The sequence below is a fragment of the Zosterops lateralis genome, assembly GCF_965231275.1.
Source record: "Zosterops lateralis genome assembly, chromosome: 6".
NCBI classification, from domain to species: Eukaryota; Metazoa; Chordata; class Aves; order Passeriformes; family Zosteropidae; genus Zosterops; species Zosterops lateralis.
In genome coordinates this window covers 12,488,722-12,503,554 of record NC_139761.1, presented here as the reverse complement: position 1 = coordinate 12,503,554, position 14,833 = coordinate 12,488,722, and the positions used below count along the sequence as shown (strand labels likewise).

The 14,833-nt window shown below is 36.7% G+C and overlaps 1 protein-coding gene across 3 annotated transcripts in view; it reads right to left on the bottom strand.

The window, feature by feature from the left end:
- SETD3 (SET domain containing 3, actin N3(tau)-histidine methyltransferase) overlaps window positions 1–14,833 on the bottom strand; it is a 60,282-nt gene that overhangs the window by 24,413 nt on the left and 21,036 nt on the right. For all 3 annotated transcript variants that reach the window (XM_083863221.1, XM_083863220.1, XM_083863222.1), the window contains 5 exons: window positions 12,878–12,987; window positions 11,168–11,260; window positions 7,288–7,436; window positions 6,075–6,147; window positions 5,315–5,571 (listed from right to left, as the gene is read on the bottom strand). In XM_083863221.1, coding sequence (XP_083719347.1) covers window positions 5,315–5,571; window positions 6,075–6,147; window positions 7,288–7,436; window positions 11,168–11,260; window positions 12,878–12,980 — 675 coding nt within the window. In that variant the 5' untranslated portion in view covers window positions 12,981–12,987. The remainder of the gene's footprint in view (window positions 1–5,314; window positions 5,572–6,074; window positions 6,148–7,287; window positions 7,437–11,167; window positions 11,261–12,877; window positions 12,988–14,833) is intronic.

Below are 14,833 nucleotides of genomic sequence, written 5' to 3'. Positions count from 1 at the left end.
GCACTCCCAAAGTCCATCTCTGTAGGGCTGTTCTCAATCCCTTCAACCCACAGCTGTATTGATAGCATGGGTAGCCCCAACACAGGTGCAGCACCTTGCATTTTCTCCTGTTGAACTTCATGAAGCCCCCAAGAGCCCACTTCTCAAACTTGTCCAGGCACCTCTGGATGGCAGCCCTGTACTTGGGACTCCTGAAGGCCAGTCATACCAGTAAAGGAAGGCATTTGGTACCCCAGATTTTTACATGTTCTACGTCACAGTCTCCCACTCCATCTAGCAGCAGGCCCACATTTCCCCTGGTCCCCCTTTGGTCACCTATGTCCATATAGAAACCCTTTTGGTCACCTTTGATATCCCTTGCAAGATGCAATTACTGCTGGGCTTTAGCTTTCCTAACCACACCCCTGCATGACTGGACAATGTCTCCATATTCCTTCCAGTTTACCTGTCCCTGCTTTTACTTTCTCTATGCTTCCTTTTAATGTCTGAGTTTTTTCCAGAAGTTCCTTGTTGATTTGTGAAGGCCTCCTGGCACTTTTTGCTGACTTCCTGCTTTTGGGATGAACTGCTCCTGAACTTAGAGGAAGTGATCTATCAATACTAACCGTGTTTTCTTTCTTGGATCCTGCTTCTCTTCAAAGCCTTATCCCACAGGACTCTTCCAAGCAGATCCATGAAGCAGCCAATACTGCTCTCCTGAAGTGAAGCACTGTGACCTTGCTGTTTGCACTGCTTTCACCTCTCAGGATCCTTAAATCCACTACCTCATGATCATTACAGCCAAGGCTGTCTTCAACCTTTGCATCTCCAACAAACCCTTCCTTTTTTGTATGAGGCCCATGAATGCAAGCAGCACCTCTCCTCATTGGCCCCTCTATTGCTTCAGTGAGGAGGAAGCTCTTCACAAACCCCTGGACTACTTTTGCCCTGCTGTGTTTTTCCTTTAACAGATACTGGAGTGAAGTCCCCCATGAGGACCAGGCCCTGCAAATATGAGGCTATTTTCAGCTCTCTCTAGAAGGCCTCATTCATTTCTTCCTTCCTCCTGATCAGGCAGCCTCCTAGCAGAGGCACACTACAATGTCAACCATATTGGTTGAGGTTCACCTTCTTTTTTTTTTTTTTTTCTTTTTTTTTTTTTTTTTTTTTTTTTTTTTTTTTTTTTTTTTTTTTTTCCCAGACAGATAACTTGCTGGTGCTCTTCAAGAGAAAAAAAAAAAAAAAAAAAAAAATGTGGTCCTTCAGTGGTCCAAAGACTACAGGCAGAAAACACTGTCTAAGTCAATGCCAAACTGCCATCCTGGACAGTTCCACAAAACTGGTGTTTTTTCCAGCTACATACAGATACTACCTACTCACAGAGTGCCACTGAATGCATACAGCCATGGCAAAAACTATGGTTAGCTAATGAACTCTGCTGGGTTTGGATCTTACCACTTAAAAGATTTTAAAACTCAACTAAAGTTATAAAATTGTCTTTTATTTAGGCAGGTAGTAACAGCTTTTACTACAGCTGGGGAAAAGATACAACACTGCTTCAAACCCATCATGTTCAAAATGTAAATAGTTTGGACACTTCCACCTTTTCTAAGTGCATTCTTTGTCTTCATATCTTGTTTTGATTCACAAAAACTTCTCTGTAGCTGACTACAAACAGGCATAGAGATGCACCTGAAAATCAAACACAAAGACCACTGCATATTCTTTTACAAAAACTTCAAACTTGCCTGTATTTTCTTTAGGAATATAATATCGCTGTGACTGTCTGTAAACTATATGGCTCCCTCTTGTGTCTATTATACTGCATTTCAGTGGACAAAAAAATGTTTAACATTAAGCCATAAATATTTGGGCTTTGTTCACAGTTCTGCAGACTTACAGTACTCATAAATGTTAAAGAAGCCACAGACATACCTTCCTTTCTCTTCCCCTGAGAAGAGAAAAGCCTGCAGCTTACAGAATTTCTCTTTGGAACAAACTATAAATAAAAAATCTTGCAAACTACAAGTCTGCAGCAATGAAAGTAGTTCTTTTGACCATTCCCTGTATTTTGATAGCAATGCAGAGGCCAAATGCACCATTAAAATACATCTGCAACAACTTTTAACTGGTTTTTAGTTATCAAATTACATATGTTTAGAGAGGTGTCAGTGTGGTTTATAGAGCCTGGCTAACATGTTCAAGAGTTTATTTTTGTCTGCTCAACATCCCACCTGTTTCTGCTTATCAAACCAGACTACAGTTTAGCTTCCAACAGCTGCAAAATTCATAAATCTGCCCATTCTTCATGTGTAGCCAGACTAAGCACTTGGAGAAAGAGTCAGAACTGCAGCAGTCACCCTTATGAAGAAGCTAAGGAAATAAAATAGACCAGCACTTCTCAAACCATGTTTGAAACTGCACACCTATTAGAAGCCAAATTATTTTAAAAGCAGTCTGGCAATCCTATTTGGAAAGAAAAATAAGCATTTGAAGACAGGACCTGTCAATCCTTTTATTCCCCCTGCCATTAGAAATATTTTGTAGACTAAAAATGTCAAAATCAAGATATTTTGCCTGCACAAAATAGTCCTTTTTTAGTATCATCAAATAGCAAAAAATTTGAGCTTTTATTTCAAGATGCTGCTAGCATTAATTCCTGCAGTAGAACAACTATCAATAAAGTAAACATAGTTTTAAGATTTTTGTATTACAAAAAATGTATTTGTACCTTAAAAATATACTTTAAAAGGTATTTGTACTTTTAAAAATATTAGTCTGCATACTGAGAGCAATATGAAAATCCTGGTCACACACGACAGCTTTCATTAAAACACTAAAGCAGTAGAAGTACTGAATGAAACGATGGTATACAAAAATCTAAAAAACTTCACTTTATCAAGCTTGCAGAGTACACTGCCTTTCATAGATAAGTGGGTTTGCTTTGCTTTTTTCATTTATATGACAAATTTTTCTCTCGCTGTTTCTTCCCTTTTCCATCTGCTCATGAATTACCCTTAGCATTAGTATTTTGTGGGTCAATTTTGTTCACAAAATTATATGAGTACATGCAAGCTGATACTAAAATTAATTTCAGCTTTTATGAATAAAGAAAATGGTACTTTGTTTAGGGAAGAAACATTTTTTCTCTATGAACTTTTTTCCTCCACCATTTCGTATATTACAAGCTCTTATTTTTGAGAACAGAAACAGAAATCAATAATTTTTACTTTTCCGTAAGTTTTCATCAAAAACATTAATAATAGCTGCCCAATACATACAGTTTGCATTACTAGAGCCAACTGAATTTATTTAACTTTCTAATGCAAATAGTAGTATTTGCTGAATAGTAGCAAAGAAACATTCACCTGAAATTGTGGTTACATGGCAGTGCTGAAGTAAGGCACCAAACAACCAGAAACCACATAAAATTTAACTAATATTTATTACCTCTCATTCTACAAAGTATATAAAACAAATTATTCCTACCTGATCTACCTTCATGCTCATGCTCAACAATGTGAAACAACAGCTATAAAACAAGATATATATATAACAAGAACACATGACAAGCAATAAAAGCATCTGTCAGGAAAACAAAACAAAAAAAACCCACCTAGTTTTCTGACCATTCTGCATTCCAGGATTTTTTAAATTTTATTTTTAATTAATGTTGCAGTCACATAACCTCTCATATAATATTACTAGTGCAGGATTAGTCAGTGAAAATGACGGAACTGGTCATAGTGATAAGTTCAGCTGATTCAGATGATTCAGTTCTGAAAAGAACTGCAAGAGCAAGAATAGCAGCTAGAAAAATTGGATCATGTTCCACAATATTCTGCTAATGACTTGTTAAAAACAGGAGACCTTTATAGGGTGAAAAAATTATCTAAAGCACAACATTTAGAAGCTCAGTTTGATCAGGAAGCATATTTTGAGAAACTAAATGAAGTCTGGAAGGCCAAGTGTGGACTGGCAGTCTAGGACAGGACACAGAAAAAAAAAAAAAAGAGTTGGCTGAACTATCATTTTCTGAATTGTGACACCTGGAAGGAGGAATTCTGATATTAAAGCCACTTTTTCTAGCTTATTCTCTTGTTCATCTGATTTGGCTTTCACTGATCATTTTCAACTACTGCAGTTTCCAAAATGTCTCCCTCTGCTCCTTATACTCCGTAAACTGAATTTGTGTTTGACACATACTCAGTTCTTAGAACACAAATATCTACACAAAATAATGTAGATTTTGTTGAATTAAAACAGTTGATAGAAAAGCTTTGGAGCTCTGGTAAAGGAGAGTAGAATTGCCTTGTGTCTTCTGACCTCACCCATGGCCAAACCCATGGTCTCTAGATCACACATTTGGGGAGATTCAGTACACAAAGCCATACTTTTTTTTTAATACAGATTGTGCCACAAAAAGCTTTGGATGTTTGGATTTGGACATTGAGCACTACCTTGAAAACAGCACATCAACATTCATTTACAACATTTTATCGAGACATCAGTCAGAATAACAGAGTTCTGTTAGAAACTTGGCGTAAATCATTACTTCAGAACACAATGAAAAGTTCACCCATCTCAAGCCTCTCCATACCCTATCTGTCACCAGATGGGTTTATCTTGGTATTTGAAAGCAATCAAAATAATTATGCTAAATAGAACAGAAAACAACAGTTAATCCACATTCATTGGAAATACAACATATGCATTGGTTTTATTCTGTCAATTAACAATTATAATTTTACTTTGTTAAGTGTAAACTACACATTTTTCAAAGAATCATAAAGGCATGGGTTGTAGATCTCTGCAGGTCATGCAGAAAAGTTTTCAACCTGCAAACTTCTAGAGACTGGCTAACAGTAGCAAGATGAAAGCAGTGACTGGATCATTCCTTATCTCCTTTTCCCCACAACAAACAAGTCCAGCTCCCTTAGTGTCCCATACAGATAAAGGGCTAAAGCAAATTACATGTTAATAGCCCTCCTTTGGTCCCATTCCAGTTTGTCAACAAGATTCCATTTTGTCAACATGTCTTTTGCACTGGTGGGCCCAAAATTTTACAGTGTTCCAGATGAAGCCTCAACCATTTTAAACAAAGGGCAGTAATCAACCAACTTCTCTTAGCCATCTAAGTACATTTTTATATATCCACAAGCCTACCGAACTGCAAAATTTCAATAGCAGTTCAAAAATACAGCAGGAAATTGCTTTAATGATTCAGATTTTTAAGGGCAATATGGCTGTACTATTATTCAGCATCACTGTTTTCACATCTTCCACAATGAGGATCATGAGAACAACATGTATATACTATATTTGAGATTCTTACCTGAATGACTTTGTAGAAATAGGCATACTGTCGAGCTGTATTTTTATATTGGCTAAAAACATCGTGGATGGCCTGAGTTGATTGAAGATACTGTACTTCATCTTCTTCAAAATAGAGAGGAGTATCATATTCACTGGGGAGAGTCTGGATGTAGGGCAGCCAGAAGGAATTGGGGTTGGCTCGCTCACAAAGGAGATGGAATGCCAATGTTATATTGCCCATGGCTTGAAGAATTCGATCTTGAGAATACAGGGATCCTGAATTAACCAAGAAAGGTGAGGTACTAAATTGATTCTCCGTGGAAAATATTATCCTAGACTGACTTTAAATTAACATGACTAAATAATAGGTAAGGACTTAACAAAAAAATTGCTTTTCAGGTTTCTAAAATATTTAGCTGCCTACACTATTTTATACTGCAAGTTTTTTGACACAGCAAATGCCTTCTGTACAATAGCATGACAAAACTAGAACAATATTCTCAATACCTCAGAACATTTTATCTCCAAGTATTATACAAGCTACATGATATGTGTTCAAAATAACACACACTTGTGGAAGATATCCAGTGCACTCAGCCAGAAACTAACCGGGAAATTAAATTCTTTCCACTGACACTTCAAGTTTCTAAATATTCCAAACCTGATGGCTGGCATGATAAGCAAGCTCTGTAATAAAGATCATCTTAAAAAAGGAAGTTTCCTACTGAAAGATCCCATAAATATTAATTTCTTTCTTAAGAACTTCCTTGAGCTCTTACCTAGGACTGAATTTTTAGCTGACTCAACTGTCATCAATAGTTTTCTAGGAACCCACAGAAACAATTCTTCAGCCTACAGAAAGGAAAGAAATTCAATAACGGGTCAGTTAACATTTATATGATATGCCAAGTGTCTCAAATATAAACCAACTTTAAATTACAAGTTGTTTGCATAATATTTTTTTTAAATCAAAATTAGTCTCAATCAAAGTTCTTCCTTCTCTTCCATTGCAAATTCAACAAACAACCTGTGTTTCGTATTGTGGTAACCAAATGTTTCAATCTGCGTTACACAAAGCTGTAAACACAGACACTCAGATACAAAAAAAGCCCTTCCATTTTGGAACTGCTAATATGTACAACACAACCTTAAAGCTACCAGATACATTATATTGCTAAAAATTACATGATCGCATACTTTCTCACAGTAGAGTTTTTTCATATTGGCTGGTTTTATCCTAGAAGAACTGTTCAGGATTTCTGTCAGTGTTTTAACTGTGTGCTAATGAACCTCTTAAATGATTAGACTAGGCTCATTTTCTAATAGTCTTTCTACAACAGCTTGAAACAACAGGTCTTGAAAGCTGTCTCCCACCTACAAAATGGGAATGGAAAGACGCAATTTTAAATGCTTACCTTTTAACAGTTAGCTAACTCTGTGTGTGTCTACACCCCTTATCTGATGATAAAAAAAATCCCTTACAATTATCATAATTTGGGGATTTTTCAATTTTCACTGGAAAATAGATATTGCAAACACTTCTTTCTGAGACAAAAAGACCAATTCTTCAAAAGAAGAAACACGAACAAAGCAGAGAAGAGACTAAATAGGTATTGCAAATACCAAATACCTCTTTTTCAGGCAAAATTTTTTTCAGTTCTTTAAAAGGGACATAAAGGAAGAGACTAAATAGTTAGAAAACATGGAATAAAGGGACACATCAGTGTGGTAGAGTACTCTGGTGATTAGGTAAAGAGTACAGGCAACACAGACGAAAAAAAGACTGATTAAAAATTCATAGTACTATCAGTAGTCATCTAAAATAATACTCAATTTTATCAATAATGTTATTCTCAAGTACACAGAGATTCAGTATGTAATGTTTCAGAACAGCATAAGCAGTTAAAGGGGGAAAAGGGTGAGCATTTCAGAGCTCTGCAGATCCATTCCAAACACAATTTTCTAATCTAAGTCAAATGTTCACATGCTCACCTTGATCTCTCTTGTTGCTTTCAAACCAAATCCCTCCTCTTCAAAGTTAGCTATTTCAAAACCCTCTGTGGATGCTCCATTTTCAGTTGCCCACTTTATCAATTCAGGGAAATAGTCATCTCTTTTTCCATCAAAGACAACAGACAAACCTATATACACAATTTATTGAAAAACAAATGCAGAAATAAGAGGATCCAGATAGATAAAAAACTTCAATACAGAAGCTCACGTAAGAAGCTATTTCACAGCAGTGCTACTTTGAGGTAGCTGAGTCAGAACTGGTCTCTGTTAAATGTTACTCAATACTATATAAATGTCATGCCCAATTTTCATCAAATTCAATACTGTGCCAAATTGGCTTACCAGTCATCTTAAAAATGCAACTGCCCAAACTGAGCAGTAATGAAACTCTCCTCTTCTTTCCCTTTTAATAAAAGCCAAAATATTTCCAATCTTAATATCAATGATAAATGCAATCACCACAACATGTTGATACAGACAAGGAAGAATTTGAGAGGCAAGCTGTAATTTCATTAATTCAGCACTGCAACTGATGATAAGCAGAACTTGAGTTCCCTCTTTCACATACAAGGCAGTTAGCCTTTTCCTGTAGCATATGGATCTACTAAAATATCTAAGGATAGATCTAAGGATAGATCTAAAATATCTAAGGATTATCCTCCTGACATCACAGAGCCCATCCCAATTTTTACACGTTGCTTCTCCAACGGCATGTGGTCCATCAGTGAAATTACAAGCTTCATTCATTTCCTCAGTTTTCCTCTTTACTGTGAATTCATTTGAATCTCTCTATAATAGTTCCTGGCTACATTCAGCCAGCTACTTTTGTACCTCTTTGTCTCTGTATGTTCTCTTCAACACAAACTTTAGAGTCAGATCACATTAAAAGTGTCCAAAAGCCCCCAGAATGCTCAGGCCATTTCATGAGTGACAAAATATCATCAGCAAGATGCTTTACATCCAAAGATATTTTGGCTACACACAGGGAATAAAATACATTTTGAGATTAAAATTATTTTAGGGAAGTAGCATTAGTATATTTAAAACATTCCCCTCCTGCCTCCAAATTTTCCATTTGAAGGCCCAGAACTAATCAAATCTGTAGTTAACTTAAAAGTGCAACTATAATTTAAAGCTTTCACCTTTGATTATGCAGTATAAAAATTTATTAAGTATTTACAAAGTACTTTTTGGAATATAATGACCTCACAAACCTGGTAAGACTAGTTGCATAGTTTCTATAGACCTTGGTAGGTGTTTATACCGTCCAAGACTTCGTTCTTTTGATTTCCAACTTTGGCTACTGTAGAAGACTACTGGAAGCTTTTAACAGCCAGCTTGTACTTCAGACAATTCTTTAAGCATCTCTGAAATTCTACTTCTGTTCCTCATATACAATGTGGATCAATATTTCCCAAATTTTTCCTAATTAAAAAGAAAACCAGCTCCTTTAAATTAAAAGCACCATTGGGGAATGAATTGTTTCTATATGGAACAAAATATAGCTGTACTGATGAAAACTTATATTGAAAAGTAGCTTTATTTAAGATTTTGCTCATGAGTCAAACAAGGAAAATTTTAGAAATTAAAAATACTCAATTTTCAAATTAGGAGTTTTGTATATTGAAGATCATTCTAATTCACATCCTGCAACCCTGTGTTCTAGTCAGGAAAGCACAAAGTATAATAACTCTTGGCAATATATATTAATATCTGCATCTCAGAGCTCCCAACAGGAACTTCCTCTGCTAACTACCTAAAGCCTTTATTAAGTTAGCAAACTGTGTAGTATTAACTACTATGTTCCACTAAAAATTGTCTTGAAAGATGCCATACCATTGCTACTCACTAAGTATGAAAAAACGTTACATGGAAAGACAATTGTATGTCAATAGCAGTGTGGTTAGCAGGTTTTGTACCTTGCAAAGAAAAAAAAATGCTCTATTAAGATGATAATTTGATAATTCTACCATCTCTGCCAGCAGCATCTTCCCCATGGATAGTTTAATCTTTCTGGTGCAGAAGAAAAAGCAAAGAGGCCAAACCCCAATGCTAACTCTGCTCTTAGTAACCTGAATTATGACTTACTTTAACACATATATTACATCATAAAAACCTGGACACATACAAAAAGTTTATAGAAGCTATGGCACAGTTAAAAAATTGTGGGGGTGCTGGAATAGTATCATAAGTTTCTTAGTTGTAGGTTTGATGTGATTTGGACTTTAACCCTAGCCAGGTAAAGTTACTGTCTTGGAATGTGCTTATCAGAGGTTGATAAGAGTTGCCAAGACAACTCTAATCCTCTGCCCTGGGTTTCGATCGTCCTATTGTGTTTTCCCCCATCCCATTGTACTTCTCCCCCACATGTCCACCATCCCCCAGACCCCAGACCTTCAGGAGAGGTGTCTGACAGGGATTGGTGAGTCTCCCAGGGCCACATCCCAAATCCACCTGATTTGTTAATGTTGTGTATTGCATTTTGACCTTACCCACCTGGCTTTGTGTGATTGGTCTTGTAACCTGTATCCACCCCTGAGATTTTGGGGGAACAAAAACCCCCTGTAACCGAGGCCCGGGGTCACTCCCCAGAGGCTCAGGCCTGGAACCAGGGGCTGCCCCCTGAGTCACCCGAATAAAACCTTTTCTCCCTGAGCCTCCGGAGTGTCCCCTCTTTTAAACCACGGCCGAGACAGCTAAGGCAAAGGGGCTGCGGAGCCAAAAACCCACGCAAAGGTACTGTTGGACGTATCAGAGCTAGCAGGGTGGCTCAGCTGACGCTGAGCTGACCTGAGAGACAGATACGCGAAGCAACAAAAAATAAACCAAGTTCATGTCTACACAACTACAGAATGCAGTCACTCAAACAGCATAATTTATTCTTCCATACACTCTCTGTCAAAAACTGAGGTTCAGAAGTTTGTTAAGTCCTTTCATGAAGTAAGGTTTTTATGTATCAGTCAAAATATATTAAAAACAGGTGTGAAAGGGAAATTTCAAGCCTCTGAAGTATTTGCTTTATCAAGTAACACCATGAACTAGTCAAGCTCCATTTATACGTAGTCTGGCTTTCTTGCTGTTACTGTATAAATACCAGAGAAGAAAGAATTGTTTAGGACTTTTTCAGGTATGTCCAGCCCAAACCTACTCATTGCAAGTTTAAAAAATTACTTTTCAGTCATTAAAATACATCAGTCATAAAAGAGGTTAATTTTACTAAAACTTATATGAAAAGCATTTTTTAGACCTGCCTCCAAATATAACAAAATTAATATTAAGAAAGTGTCATCAACAGCAAGATGTTACAGAACATACCAGAAGAAAACTGGTCTAGGATGAAAAATAAGCATCCCTTAAACTTTGGAAAACGGGCAATAAATAAAATAATTTTTTAAAATTAATTGTGATATAATAATAATTTCTTTATTTTGATTATGTGTTTCATTTAGAGCAGATAGACTTATTAGCTGATATATTTATTTTGTGTATTTACATATTTTTGTCAACACTTGATGTCATGATGTTGTATTGCTGAAACTGTTCCAACATCCACTAAAGTCTTGATGTAAAACAGTTACAAATTTAAATTCAGAATGTTCAGATTTACAGAGGCAGAGCTACAGACCATGCAATCAGGAACCAAGATAGCCTATTATTCTCTAAGGATTTTTACTTCTAGTCCTTCAGATTGTGATGAGAAAACCATTTCAAGCTCCTTTTTCTACAAATCAGACAGAATTCTCACAGGATCCTCTGTCTGTGATAATCATTCAGAATTCTGAGAATTAAAATGGTTAATGCCAATGGTGAAGCCACCTGAACATTTCAGAAACACTTGCAGCACGTGTTTCACATTTACCTTTTTGCTTTTTGCGGATTTTCTCCACAAGCGAACGGATCTGTACATATTCTTCCCACTCCTTACCAGGACCTGGGGGAGGACTGCTGCATTCTGGAAATAAAAATGGTTTCTTTAATTAAGTACATAATATAAATATATATATGCATACACACATATACATATATATTTTAACCTCAGAATTATGGTTTCACAGAAAGTTAACAGAATCCCAGTAGTATTTGTCCTTCAAATATGTTTACATGGAAAACAAAACAATCTCCACTGTTATAAATAGCCAATTATATGACAGATAATTAAGAATTTTGAAATCTTCACAGTATAACTTATTTTATTTTTAATATTCTTCCAGATGTAAGAAATAGAAAATATTTAAAAAGCTTGGGAGAAAAAAAAAGGTAAGCAACCAGGCCATTAAGTAAATAATACTTTAGATAAGACAGACAACAAAAAAGTGTCTGTTTTCAATAATTCAAGCAAAGCTCTCTGTTTATATTAGTCTGCTTGCCACCACTCTTGCTGTAATGAAAGCAGATAATAATAGCACAGAGCATACCTTAATTAATTGAGAAATTTGCTGGTACATGCATTTGACCTGCCTAGTCAATACTGTTTTCACAGATGCACAAGTACTGGAGAGACAAGCAAAGGAACACAAAGCCATGATTTAGCTTTAGATTACATCCACAGTGTCTCTGCCAATATTCTAAATGTCAGTGCGTGGATTTCTTGATCTAAGCCATGTAAATCCAAGTGGACAGCTGAAGATTACCTTGCTCAACTGATTTGAAAAATCTTAGCATTGAATAAAATATGGAAGCTTGACAAAAAGAACAGCTGATACTTGTCTTTGCTTAGCAAATTAGATCTACATTTTATTTTTGGTAGCAAAGCAGAGGCCAATTGTAGCATAAGCATCAAATTGCTTTGCCAACTCCTTGTCTCCTCTTCATGGGCAATGCAAAGAAAAAAATTAATTTTTCTAAGGCAACATTTAGATGTGTCCAGAAGATGAAAATCTGGACTTGTGTTTCAAAAAGAACTGTATCACAGCACAGTTACTAACGACCATAGAAAGAGTCAATAGTATTTTAGCATCATTGTATGAAATTATGCTCTGCTTCTCATATTTACTAGAAATAATGGATGAGTTCCAAGTTCTTCAACAAGTGAAACAATCTTTGGTCTATACAGAAGATCTAAGCACTATGAAAAGATTCCAAAAAGCAGCAACAACAAAAAATTTATCTAAGCAACAAAAATATCTGTGCAGTTGAACTGAGTTGTATTATTGCTTCCCACAGTTAATTTCCCTACTCTAGTATCAGTTCAAAGTACTGTTCAAGTGATAAATGGAAAAGTGTAGTTCTTCAAGTTCACAAGGAAAACATTTTTGACAAAGCTTCAATACCAAGTTACCTAGTTGTTTGAACATCTAACCTCACCCAGTATTTATGCTTGTATTCAGATGAAAAGCCAAATGCTGCCACAAATATGGTCTGTCCAATAGATCCACATTTAAATAAGCAATAATGGCATATATCAAGAGATAGTTTAGCATGTATCTCAGAGTAACTATCTTACACACTATAAAATAGGAAGCTTGGCCACTTAGAGAAAAAATACAACTCATTGGCCTCAACAAGAAAATGTTTTTGAGTGGTTTGCACACCATCCCTTTTCCCAGAGAGGCATAGAAACAAGACTTACTTTGCAATAACTCATTACTTAGATTCAACATTTCCTTTGGAGATACTGTCGCTGTGGCTCCTGTACTTGACTTCTGAGTTTTTACTCGGCTCTTCTTCCCCATCTTCCAACTAAAACAGATTAAGAAGCACACTGTCATCAATTACCATGAAACAAAACATGAAAAGTATGAATGAACAAGATCTTCTTTCACTAGTCACATAAAAAAGAGAAGAATGAGAAATTATTTCTCGCACATATGTATGTGCAAGTATTCTTTGCATGGCCTGAATGTAAGAGCCATACAGTGCAATCTGAAGCAGTATTTCATGTAGTTGCACATTAATTACTTCAGGGTAATTAGAAACTAGAAATCTTAAAAGAAAAAAAGCAAAATTATTCGACTCACATGCACAATTCATTAGTTGTGAACAAATATTATGGATTCCAAAGTATTCAGCCTATAGAAAACCAGGTTATTTTATCTCATCAGCTGCATGGCCAATAGCAGCTGAATTAGTATTTTGACTGTACGTTACATAGTAATTCAAAATGAATTGTAAATTAAGTATTCCATTTCAAAAGAAAAACAAAATACCATCTGTATATCTTTGCTGCAGCTTCTTGTGATTCAAGGCAACTAGTTAAAGAAAACTTATTTTCAGTTCCCAAAGTAAATGGAACATCATCTTAGGCTGGTATTCCAATATTCAGCGCCCCTTGTTCTCATGCAGGCCTTAAATCACACAACACCTCCTGGAACAGCAGTACAGTGAGGTGTGAAATATCCAGGGAATTTCTCACATGCACTGGGAGCAATTTCTGATGCTGGCACTGAAGAGACTCCTAGAGGAGGGGTTTTGCAGGATCTGGTACTTATGAATAAGGAAGAACTGCTCACGCATAGGACAGCCAATTGCCTTGGATGCAGTAATTGTGAAATTGTAGTGTAAGCCTTAAGAAAAGAAAGGAAGGAAGAAAGTGGACTAAAGAATCTGGACTCACTGCAGTAGACAGAGTTGGGACCTGCTGAGGAAATGGTAAGCAGAATGACCTTGCAGGCTACAAACAAGTCCATGACAGCCATCTTCCTGAACTCTCTTCTCTGAGCACAAAACAAGCGTTCCCAATATGAAAGAAAATCAGCAGGCCCAGCAGGAGGTCAGCTGACTGCACACAGGACTCCTCACTGACAGAGCTCAAATAAAACAGAAACATAGGTAAAGTGGAGGTAGAGACAGGCAACTGGAGGAGAATATAGATGCACCATCTGGGCAAGCAGAGAATGAAGGAGGGAGGCCAAAGCTTGTTTGGAGCTGATATTGAAGACAAATGTGAAAGGCAAGAGGAAAAGCATGAGCAGAAGACACTCTGGGGAAAGTGTAATTCAGCTGCTAAATCCGGAAGCTACCTAGTGATGAAAGGCACAGAAAAGTTGAGACATCCAACACTTTGGGCATGGTTGCAGCAAGGGCTGCTATCAGGTTTACCATTTTTCTGCATCTAGTAGCAAAGTTTGAGGGACAGGAGCTACCAAGTCAAAAAGCTATGTAGGTAAGCTGGACGTATGCAAGCACATAGGATCAGACAGGAAACATCCAAAGTACTGAAAAAATCAGTTGATGTCTCTGGAAGGCTGCTAGCTACCATCTCTGAAAAGTCATGTAATTGCTGATGACAGGAAACTGGTAACTTAAAGTCCAACTGAAAGGCAAGATGGAGGCAGGAGAAAGATAAAAGATCCAGAGAACTAGAAAGTAGTGAGTCTCAACTCATTTGCTGTACAAAACGTAGAATGAGTTCTAAAAGGAAGTTATTTGCAGGTGTGATGGACATAAATGTGACTGGGATCAGAAAACAGACTTCTAAAAGCAAACCCTGCACTGTCTTAAGCAGAAGAGTAAGTGGCTTCATGGACCAAGGAGAATTGGTGGTTGCCAGTGCTTTGACTTATGCAAGGTTTTTAACACTATCTTC